General features: G+C 40.7%; 1 protein-coding gene and 2 long non-coding RNA genes across 3 annotated transcripts; all 3 read left to right on the top strand.

The window, feature by feature from the left end:
- LOC109725224 lies at positions 1,368-2,492 on the top strand. Its single transcript, XM_020254325.1, has one exon. The coding sequence runs from the start codon at positions 1,368-1,370 to the stop codon at positions 2,490-2,492; it is 1,125 nt and encodes a 374-aa protein (XP_020109914.1).
- On the top strand, positions 5,905-7,647 carry LOC109724950. The gene is made up of 3 exons (XR_002220122.1): positions 5,905-6,274; positions 6,504-6,685; positions 7,610-7,647. It is a non-coding gene; the product is annotated as an uncharacterized LOC109724950 (long non-coding RNA).
- On the top strand, positions 7,673-12,151 carry LOC109724949. Its single transcript, XR_002220121.1, has 4 exons — positions 7,673-7,716; positions 8,462-8,529; positions 8,637-8,663; positions 11,896-12,151. It is a non-coding gene; the product is annotated as an uncharacterized LOC109724949 (long non-coding RNA).

A 12,151-nucleotide genomic window follows, 5' to 3' on the forward strand; every position in this document is an offset into this window, starting at 1 on the left:
AAAAAATAATATTTACAGAATTAATTTTGGTTTGGAGAATCGATTTTGGTTAAAATTTGTAGAGCATTTTACTAAGTTTGGATGGAAAGTAATTTTTTAAAAAATAATATTGTAAACCTGTTTCGCAAAAGTTTTTTGATGTTGGCATACAAAAATTAAAATCTGAATTTAAATTTGAATTAAACATTTGAAATTTGAACGTTAAGAATTTAAAACTAACAATTTAAAATTTAAAATTAAATTAAAATTAAAATTTTAAATTTTAAATTTTAAATTTAAATTTCAAAATTTGAAATTAGTAGTTAGAAAACCAAAACTTATAATTTTAAATTTAATATATATCAAAATTTATAGTTTGAATTTAAATTAAAATTTTGAGTCTAAATCAAAATAAAAATTTGAATTTTGGATCCAAAATCAGAATCGATTGTAAGAAGTAGGTTTTAACTATTTCTGATTTTGGTTCTCGAGTATCAGAAAACTAATTCTAAAAATTAGAATCAAAATTTGAAAGTGAGACCGCCAAACTCTCTATTGAGTCGGGAACTATTTTTTGGTCCAAAATTACTTTTCCAAAGCCAGGCCGTGAACTAAGATACGAAGATCCAGTTCCAATCCAATTTTGGAAATCAATTTGGGATGGGGTTTTAGACTACTACTAGGCCTGTAGAATTTTTTTAATTTTATAAGAGTAAGTATTTGACATTTTTATTTGTAAAAAATAGGTCTAAGCAGTAAAGGCATCTTATTTCTTTCCGATCAAACACACAACAGAGAATAAACTAATGATGAGGCTTTTCCAAAAAAAAAAAAAAAATCTAAAACTGTGGTGCATCATGCACCAGGTGCACGCAATAACTTCGAGCTCGACCGAACTGTAGCGAGAAAAGCTTCGCGCTCGCCCACGAAAAAGCCTCCTCTCTCCCTCGCAAACACCCCAAACCAGAGCTAGCGACGCTAATGGCGACCGAATCCCCGAGCCAAACCCTAACCCTAACCCTAACCGTAGGAAGCGTCGGTCGAGGAGGATCACGAGCAGGAGGAGATGGATCGATGGAGAAGACGAAGAAGAAGAGAAGTAGGAGAAGGATCGATGGAGCAATGGCGCAGAGCGATCCGAGTCGCGGAGCGAAATCCTAATCCTAATCCTAATCCTAATCCCGGAGGAGAGGTGGAAGCGGATTCGCGGATTTGAAATTGGGAGCAGTTTAATTCTCGATTCCTAGTACAATTAGGATTGCAATTCATGATTCGAGTAGGATTGAAATTATATGGAACTATATATTATAACATCTCTCTTTCTCTTTTCGTTCCTACTCACACACACGATCACACACACACGATCACACTCCCTTCTTGATCCTCACATGGACGAGGAACACAGGTGTTGTATCTGCAAGAAGGCATTCAAGACGGAGAAGGCGCTGTGCGGGCACATGCGGACCCACCCGAGGTCCTGGAGAGGAGTGAAGCCACCCCCCGCGGCAGTACCGGCAGAACAGCAAGGTCGTGATGTTCGAGAATCGGCTGAGGCGGAAGAGCGAGGTCGTAATGTTCCAGAATCTGCCGCAGCAGAACAGAGCATCCCTGTTCGAAAATCGGCTCCCATCAATCAGCGCGCCGAGGATGTGAATCCGAGGAGATTGGAATCTGTTGTGAATCAACTCTTGCTTCTTGCCGAGAAGTCACGTCAGCGGCCGCAAGGTGCTGATGGTGGTAGCAGTGAGAATAAAATCACTAGTCACAGTAGTACTGCTCGTGGCGGCGGCGGCGGCGGCAATGGGGAAGTTATCATGAAAGACGGGTTCAATCAACCAGCGAGCATCAGCGTCGTCGCTGCAGGGGCAGAGGCAGGGGCAGGGGCAGGGGTGGCGGTGGGCGCAATCATCGCTGCGCGCAATGGAACAGTGTCTGACGTGAAAAAGGGAACGAGCTCGAAAAAGAAGGGGAGCAGTAGCAGCTCTGCCGCAGGCGGCAGCGGGGCCCACACATGCGAGAAGTGCGGGAGGACGTTCGCGACGGGGCAGTCGCTCGGCGGCCACATGAGGAAGCACTACGAGGGACCGCTGATTATTATAAACAAGAAAAGAGCTCGCGAGCAGCGAGAGGAGACGCCCGCCCCGACAGTTGACAGCAGAGTTCGTGAACCGGCGCCGCCAACCGGCCGTACAGTGGCATTGATGGCAGCCGAGGAAGTGAGTTGCTTAAATGCGCCTTTGGAATCGCATAACCCTGCGCTTCTGTCGCAATCCGCGCAAGCGAGCGACGGTGGTGATTGTGGGAGGAATAAAGAAGAACCTGAAAGGTCGTCGGCAAGCAACGGAGCCTGCCGTCTGCTCGACTTGGACCTTAATGAGCTGGCAGAGCCAGAGGAGGAGCCTAAGAACGCGCCACAGCTGGAACCGGAGAGGAAAGATGATGATGGTGATGATGATGAATTGCTCTCCTTGCGACTTGGTCAATTTGATATTCGGAGATCTAGTCGTGTTTAATTTTTTTTTTCTTTCAATTATTATTTTTCTTTTTCTTTTTTTTTTTTTTTGTTGCTCTGAAGATCTCATTTGAGATAGTGCAGCCCTTCAATTCTTTGTAGTTCGTCAGAAGTTGAGATAAATAAAGAATGTTTACTGTTGAGTCACTTAGCATCTGTATTTGTTGCTTCACTTATTAACTGCTCTCGCTCATTTTGATCTTTTGGATAAGTTGTGTTGATGCGCAAATAATAAACTTCAAATCCTCAGTTTTAACTTCTGATTCTGCTTAGCTGCTATCTTAATCGCTGAAAACCTAATGGATAAATTCTAACTAAACTAATTCTGCACTTACAATTACATCATGCAAAATGTAACTCCACAAATTGGAGCAAAGTTCTGTTTCATGCAGAATGATGCTGGTATTTAAATGGATTTATATTGGTAGTTGCATGCCGTAATTGGTCAATGATTCTTGATGCTTCACCATGGTCTTTGGCTATCTTATGATACTACTGTGCGGTAGTTGGTGTTACTTTGTTATTATAGTTTTACCTTCTAATTAGTAATTACTCTTTCCAGTCAATGCCTCTCAAAACCTGGTGATTTTGTTTAACTGTTGCACAAAGGAATCACTCCTCCCTCCTGTGTGTTTGGTTACAATAATCCAATTACAGAGATATTCTGCATGTCAGTATTTTGGTGATCAGCTCTTTTTTTTTTCCCGGTTTTACGTTCTCAAATTTGGAAGTAGCATGACTAGCGAAGGATTTCAAAAGTAATTATTGGATTGGTCAAAATGTATAAAACTTATTTGAATCAAGGGCCATTTTGATTCGACTGCTCAACATTTCGAAGCTCTAATTTTAGTACCAAACCTCTCAATTTGTTTGATTTAAGTTATTTGATGGCTTTCTTAATGAATTTATAGTTACATGAATTATATAGAATGCGCTACCTGTGTGCGTAAATTCAAATTTTAAAGTAAAGAACCATTAACGAGCTCAAATCAAATAAATTAAAATATTACATAACAAAATAAAAATATCTAAAGATTTGGCAGTCAGATCATCAGATGAAAATGGATGACAACTGAGGAAAGGTCCGCACATTTTTACTTCATGTTTATATGTTTCCATTGTGTTTTTTTTTTTAAAAGAAAAACTAGTTTTCTTAAGCTTCTCTACTACTTCCAAATAGCTAAATAAGCTTTGTTCATCTTCATGCATATATATATATATATATATATAGAGTTGGACTGGGCTACTATTAGTAGCAAAATCCCATTGTTGCTACCAGTTTTTTAGCCTTTGGATCAACTCTTTTCATTATTTCTAACCATTGGATTAAATACTATAACCCAGTGGGGACCACTCAACCCTAGGGGGACCACTTAACTCTAACCGACTAATATCATCCAGACCCTATAATTTTTCATCCAAGGGTTAAAAACTTGATAGCAAAAAGAGCATTTTACTATTAATAATATTCCAGCCTAATTATATATATATATATATATATATATATAGAGCAGGATTGTTGTGCTCTCTCAGGAGCACGGAGTCCCAGGAGCACGGAGGCCTCCGTGCTCCTGAGCCGTTTTTGATGATGTAATTTCTGAATCGACGATCGACTCCGTTAGACTTGATCTAGCGCATTTGAAGTTTTTAGAAAATAATTTTTGTGATTTTTTAATATCATTTACCTAGTGATCGAAAGGATTCAAAATCCATAATTTTTAATGGTTGATATCTGTCGTTTTCAAGTTTAACGTTGTAGAAGTATTCAAATCAGATGAAATTTTGATACAAAATTCTTTATACTATCTACAACAAGATCAATATTTTTGATCGAAAATTTTAGTACTATATCACCACTTTTTATAGGATTTTCATTTTCAGCCGTTAAAAATTATTAATTTTGAATCCTTTCGATTGCTAGGTAAATGATATCGAAAAATCGCAAAAATTATTTTCTGAAAACTTTAAATACGCTAGATCAAGTTTAACGGAGCCAATCGTCGATTCGGAAAATCTATCATCGAAAATGGGTCAGGAGCACGGAGGCCTCCGTGCTCCTAAGAGCACAGTAGCCCTGCTCTCTCTCTCTCTCTCTCTCTCTCTCTCTCTATATATATATATATATATATATATATATATATATATCAATCAATACATATAATAAAAGGGCAACCTTAAAGTGCCACGCGTCGCCTCCCCAGCAACCCCCATTCCTTCTTAGTTCCGAGGAAGGGGTGGGCTCTCCCTCTCCCTCTCTCTCTCTCTCTCTCTCTCTCTGCTCGCGTGCCCGCGCGAGAGGGGACCCGCGCACATGGCGGCGGGGCGTGCTCTCTCTCTCTCTCTCTTCTCGCGTGCCCCCGCGAGAGGGGACCGCGCACATGGCAACCCCCCCCGGCTCTCTCTCTCTCGCTCTCTCTCTCTCTCTCTCTCTCTCTCCTCCACCTTCCCCGGCTCCTCCCCTTTGCTGCCTGGCCCTCCCCCCCTGCTCTCTCTATTTCTATCTCTCTCTCTCTCTCTTTCTCCCAACCCCCCGCTCCCATCTCTCTCTTCTCTTCTCTCTCATAGCGCGCGCGCGCACGTTGCGCGCCGGGGCGAGGGTTGCCCACATGGCAGGGCACCCTCCCTGGCTCTCTCTCTCTCTCTCTCTCCCTCTCTCCTCTCCCACCACCCCCCCCGGATCTCTCTTCCTCCCCCCCCCCCCCCCCCGTCTGGGCTCTCTCTCCTCTCTCTCTCCCCCTCCTCCGGCCAAGGGGTGGGCGAGGTGGCGGGGGCGGGGGCGGGGGCGAGGGCGGGCGCGAGCGAGGGGCGCGGGCAGGCGAGCGCGCGGGTCGTGGCGCCACGTGGTGTTGGCGCGGGGCGGGTAGGCGCGGAGCGCGGGGCTCTGAGCGGGCGTGCGGGGAGCGAGCGGCGCGGGCGTGCGCGGAGTAGGCGGCGAGGGGCCTAGTGCGGGGGCCCAGTTCTTTTTCCTTGTGGGTTTTTTACTTTTCTTTTTTTTTTTCCTTTTTTCCTTTCCTAACACTCTTTTTAGGTATCGTTCGATGCATACAAAAAATTTTTAAATTTAAATTAAATTAAATTAAATTTAAATTTACATTTAAATTTAATTTAATTTAATTTAATTTTAATTTAAATTTTTTTCACGGGCGCGAGGAGACACCTATGAGCGAGCGGGTGCGCGTGCAGGCGCGAGTGGGTTAAATTTAATTTTATGTTTAAAATTTATTTTTTTGCGTGGGCACGAGCGGGCGCACGTGGGCGAGCGGGTGCGTGCGCGGGTGCGAGCGGGCGCGCCCGATCGGGAGTGGATGCGAGCCCGAGTGTTGTGGGTGGCCTACAAAACATTAAAATAATTTTAAACGCAGGTACGATCGGCGCGGATGCCAGCCCTAAGTGTTGTGGGTCGCATACAAAAATTAAATTAATTTTAAATTTAAATTTTTTATTTTGAATGTAGCTTATTTGGCTTTCTTTTAAACATCTATATATATCCTTTGAATAGGGGATCCTGACTGAGTATGGCGGGCCTCTTCAGCGGTCGGGCGGGCGAGCGGACGCCAGCGTGCGGGTGCGTGCGCCAGTAGCGCAGGCACGAGTCGCGCGAGCGTGCGAACGGACGTGGCCTGGCGAAGGCGTGGGCCCAGGTGGGCGAGTGCGCTGCATGGGCGCGAGCAGGCGCGCGCGGGCGAGGGGACGTTGGCGGGCGAGCGGATGCGTGCGCGGTCGTGAGTGGGTGCGGGCGAGCGGGAATAGGCGCGCTGTAATATACTGAAGCTTAGCAAATTGGTAAGGTTATAGTATAAGTTTATATTTGATTGAGTTGGAGACGTTTTGCACAAAATAGACGTAAAAACGGACTTTGAAACTCAAGATTTATATTGTAGAGGACTAAAGTGGAAAACCTAGTTGTATAGGGGCTTGTGGGCAATTGTGTTTACTTAGGCGGTGGAGTCCATGTGCTCCTCCATTCTCATCCTCTCTTTTTGTTGTTTTTCTTTATTTTATTATTGCCAAGTTGTGAGCTGTTATGAGCTAATTAATTAGCACGGTAGCATTGGGTTCGTTCTTGCGAGCGAGCGAGGCGAGCGAGCGAGCTAGCGAGTCAAGTGCATGCGTCGTAGTAGAGCCATTGGAGGTTGGGCGAGCGTGGAATTTCTTCTCCTATCGACTTCTAGCTGTCGTGGATTAGCTTTTGAGGTGGGTCAAAGTGATGCTTACCGGATTTTTGCGGATTTCCTCCTAAGTTCTATTGTTAGCATGTATTCGTGGATATTGTCATGTTTCATTGCTCAATTCATCAATTTATTGTGTTTCTAAAATCTGAATTGGAGCTTAGAATATTAGTTAAATAATACATGTTGGACTTGAATTTGACTTAGGAGAAAACTGGCGCTTCTACACTGTCATCTGTTAAAACTACCAGATTTAGCTCTAGGAGCCGTAATTTATTTGTATCACCGCAGTTTGTAGGCGATGGATACCCAGAATAGTGTAGAATAATATTACGCTCGTGCTGGGATGCCGAGCTTAGTTTTTCAGTATTGTTTAGACTGTTCCAGATTATCGGGTGCCGTTGGGGTTGACGGTGGACTCAGATTACTGTTTTTGCATCAGATTGTGCCGAGGGCACGTGTGTTTTGGTTGTTAGACCAGTTAGACCCTATTTACTTGACTATAGTCTGTGAGAGCCTGATTGAGCTCGACAGAGACACGCTTGCATACTCGGTTGGATAGTGCCCACGAGTGCCACTACGGAGTTGGGCTTTGTGCTTTTGCGTTGGTGTCGTTTAGTCCTAATTGAACTTGCTCTCCACGGACTGCTTAGTGTGGAGGTAGCGGTATAGCTTTGACAGGCGGGACGGGTGTGTTCACAATCCCTGGGACGGGTATGTTTACCGTCCCTAGTGATATTGGGTCAGGATTTTCATTGTTTTACAGATTGTTGGTGTTAGACCGAGATAGTATAGGTGCATATAGCAGTAGATTTATTTCAGCTTTCTTACTGTACTTGTTTACATATGTAGACTTAGTGGGTAAGCCGTTGAGGTCGGTAGCGATACCCACTGAGAACTACTTATTTTTGTAGTAGTTCTCACGCCCAATTGTTGGAATATTTTGCAGAGCCTTTTTCTTCGGCTGCTGCTACTGCTGAGTCTGATCGTGGAAAGGGTGTTGCGAGTTAGAGCCCTTCCTGACGAGTTGCTGAGCTAGAGGAAGACCAGCTACAGGTAGTTGTAGTTTTTGAGTTCATATACATACTTTTGTTTTAACTCGCTGAAGCGAGTATGTTGGTTCACCTGGATGTTTGTATGTATAGTGAACTTCTGTTTTATATATCTCATTTCTTTTAGCAGCTCTATACTACTGGTGGTAGTATTGTATGATTACAGGTACAGCTATCGCTTCGTATACAGGAAAAATTTCTTTGTATACGGTGGATTTGTCGGCGTGCCCGGAAAACGTGTAATCCGGGGCGTGACACGCGCGGGGCGCGGGCCGGTGCGAATGCAAGCCCGAGTGTTGCGGGCCACATACAAAATAATAAATTAAATTAAAATTTAAAATTTTTCTTTTGAATGTTGCTTATTTGGCTTTCTTTTAAACATCTATATATAAAGAAAAAAAAATACCGTATTGAATTTTAAATTTTGTATTTGAATATTGAATTTTAAAATGTTAAAATTCGAATTTTTAAATTTTTTTACATATACATCAACATTGTTCTTTAAATGATCCAAATGACTTATTCTTTTCTCTGTAGAAGAGCCAAATGACTGAATTTTTTCCCTGTAGGAATGTGTTGCGAACTTTTGTAGGTGTGGGCTAATATCCACAAACAAATATGCAAGTTTGTCTTTATTTGTTAAATTATTGGTACTCATTTTATTCTGAAAACTGCAAATTCTGTTGGTAATTTAATATAGATTATATATATACTTGGAGTTAGATATATTTTAATCGGTTTATATACAGGCCGTATTGGTGATTCTCCTATCATGCTTGCCAAACCTCAAACTTTTATGAATACAAGTGGTGAATCTGTAAGTAAATGCCTGTAACCCATCTAAATTATGTACAAATATCTGAAGCAATTCTTATTATAGTTCTATTCCCGTTTTATGATGCAAATTAGAACTTCTTCATGTAGGTTGAATCGCTGGTTTCATATTACAAGGTACTACTGAATCAAGCACTTCTGGTATATATATCATATTGTTGTTATGTAACTATTGATGTTTCGTTCTTACTATTAGTTTTTGATGGATTTTTAGTTCTAACTTTTGCAAAATTGCGGCTACTATAAAATATCGAAGCTTAAATTTTAAATTTTAACATTTGAAATTGAAATTTCACCATTTAAAATTTAACAATTGAATTTTTTAAATTCAATTTATAATTTAATATGTAAAATATTAAAATTTAAAATTTAAAACTTAAAATTTAAAATTGTATATTTTTCCTTAATTACTAAAACTAAATTTTAAAATCTTCATGTTTTAAATTTTAAAATTTAGTTTCTAAATTGTAGATTTTAAATTTTATATTCAAATTATAAAGTTAAAAATTTTAAAATTTATATATATTAATTTACTAAATATATTATGGAATGTCAAATTATCTAGCTCAATTCCTAAAAAATAAAAATTACAGCGAGTTATTTGATGCATATAAAAGTTTAGAATTAAAAAGATTAGGAATCAACAAAACTCTATGTAAAATCATATATTCAAAATATACAAATTGAATTAAGATAAAATGTATTTTTTTTAATTTAAATGTTCAAAATGTTAAGTTCAAATTTTAGGATTCAAATAAAAGGACGTTAAAAATTTTAACGTTTAAATAAATTGCATAAATTTCCCGCGGGGAAGCACGGGCCTACACTAGTATATATAAAAGGTACAAATATCAAACAGTTGTTCTTTTTTTTGGTTTTTCCAATAAAACAAAGTTCAAGCAGAGCTCTAGCAATTCTAGTGATAGTCATGAGCAAGAGAACATTGTTAAAAAGTAGGGTAAACTTTAAATACCACCCATGGGGTTTCTCACTTGAGTACCTTGTGCTTTAAAGTATATCAAGTTAGTATCCTGCTGTTTTATTTTTATGTTTTCATTAGCTTTTTCGTTAATATTTTATTAAATTATATAAAAAAAAACTTCAGATATCCATCTAGATTTATCGAATATTCACTTTATTTTTTCTATTTCAATTTCTTGTTTATGTTGTGCCAATCCAACACAAGTCTTTATTTTATTTACTTGATAGTATCCTTTAATTTTAACTTTGTTACTGATTTAATGAAAAAAATTAATGAAATCGATAATAAAAAGAGAAAAATGAAACCACGAAAAACTAAATTAATACACTTTAAACCATAGGGGACTAAAGTGAGAACGTATGAAACCACATGGGTGGTATTTAAAGTTTTTTCAAAAAATATGTAATTCATAAACATAGATAACTAGGTCACCCACTTATTTTTTTTATTTCTTTTTATTTGTTACTTTTGTCGATCAACATCAACATCAAATATTATGTGTTGCTTTACTTTGTTACTGATGTTTGCATCCATGATATTGACTTGCTGTAATTATTTCTTTTTTTTTTGTATTTTGTCTGATAGGATTAGGTTTTGATGTATATGTCTTTGGATCATAAATGTTAATCAACTATTTCAAAAATACGTGCTAACAGGAAGGACATATCTATCGCACTTAAGGGCTCAACCACAGCGCTTACGGGTTTCGATCTGACTCAACCCATCTAGACGTTAGGTCTATTGTTAGGCCTCTTGTCGTTAGGTGTAGTATCCCTGGTGTTTGGCTGCCTGTGTGACTTCAGCATCAATGGCTTGTCGACACGTTTGGAGAGTGTCGGGACAAGTTAAAGTCGTTTTGGCACAAAATGGACGCAAACTGGATTCGGCACAGTGCGAGAGTATAGTGCTGACACTGAAATCTGCAAAGTGTAAGATTCCAGTGTTGAGTATCGGTACCAGAGAGGAGTACCGATACCCTAGAGAGATTTTAGAACTGGATGCTCTCGGGTTTGCGCAGTTTGATGCTGAGTACCGGTACATGTTGTTGAGTACCGGTATCGAACTGGAGTATCGGTACTGCATCGAGCTAGTACCGGTACCCAATGCGCGCTGTTTGCGGAAAGAGGGCCGAGTACCAGTATTCAAGTTGAGTACCGATACCCCAGAGGCAGAAGTGAGTTGGCAAGGAGTACTTTGGTCCTTTTGATTATTGATTATTCCAACCAACCCAGCTTATATATATATATGCGTAGGGAGCCTTGGAGAACAGATAGCTACTTCTTCTCCTCTCCTCTCTCTCTCTAGCTTGTGTACGCTGTTCGTTGGGAAGTCGAGGGTCAAGCTCGTGTGGATTCTTCGTTTGCTAGGAGGACCGTTCGTGCACGTGGGTCACCTCGGTTGAACCGTTGGAGGTCGAGCGAGCGCGCGGAGTTTCTCCTTTCGACTTCTAACCGACATTGGACGAGCGTTCGAGGTGGGTTGATGTTTGCCGAAATCGTCGGATTTCCTCCTAAGTCGTATGGTTGTCAGTATGTGGTTCTTGTTTTAGTTATCATGTTAGTAGCTCAAATTCAGGAATGGCATGTTTTATGAAAACTGAGTTTTAGAGCATGATCTAGTGATTTAGACAAATTTATATGTTGAACCTATAATTGACTTAGGAGAAAACTCGTTAAACCTACACTGTCATTTTTCGAAAAGTTACCAGATTTAGCTTCAGGAGCTGTTGCTCTTTTGTATCACAGCTGTTAGTGCGTAGTGGATACTTAGATTAGTGTAGGTTGAGTTTACGCTCGTGCTGAGGAGCCAAGTGAGTTTTTACAGTTGAGTTAGTCTGTGTTAGACTGCTGGGTGCCGTCGGGACAGACGGTGGACCCAGATTTTTGTATCTTGCATCAGATTGTGCCAATGGCACGTGAGCTTTAGTTGTTAGACCAGTTTGACCCATTTGCATTGACTATAGTCTGTGAGAGCCTGATTGAGTTCGGTAGAGACACGCTTGCATACTCGGTTGGGTCGCGTCCATAAGTGCTGCTCCGGAGTGAGGCTTTGACTTGCGTTGATGTCGGAGCAGTCCTATTTGGACAATTTACGTGGACTGGCCACCTCGTGGTGGTGTACGGTGTAGCTTGGTTACAAACAGGGTGGGTCCGTTTCGGCAGCCCGTGTGAGATTGGCTCAGTGGTAGCTAGTGATGCAAATTTATATCTACAGATAGTTGTTGTTGGTTAGTAATAGTATAGTGGCATGTAGCTGTAGAGTTCTTTCTAGCTTTCCTTACTATCCTTTGCTTACCTTACTGTAGACTTAGTGGGTGGGCCGTTGAGTTCAATGATGGTACCCACTGAGTACTACTCTGTTTTGCAGTAATTCTCACATCCAGTTGTTGCCAGCTTTTTACAAAGCCTTCGTCTATGCCTGTTGCTGTTGCTGATTCCGACCGAGGCAAGGGAATAGCGAACTAGAGTCGTCCTTTCCCTGGTCGTTTGCTAGAGGAGCGCCTATCAGAGGTAGTTTTGGATTTTATATACATACTGTTATGTAGTTGTGGTACTCGCTGGAGCGAGATGGTTTTGTAGCCTTTTGTATGTACTGTGAATCCTTTTTGTTTTATATATACATG

This window comes from Ananas comosus, linkage group 19, assembly GCF_001540865.1.
Source record: "Ananas comosus cultivar F153 linkage group 19, ASM154086v1, whole genome shotgun sequence".
In the NCBI taxonomy this organism is placed as follows: Eukaryota; Viridiplantae; Streptophyta; class Magnoliopsida; order Poales; family Bromeliaceae; genus Ananas; species Ananas comosus.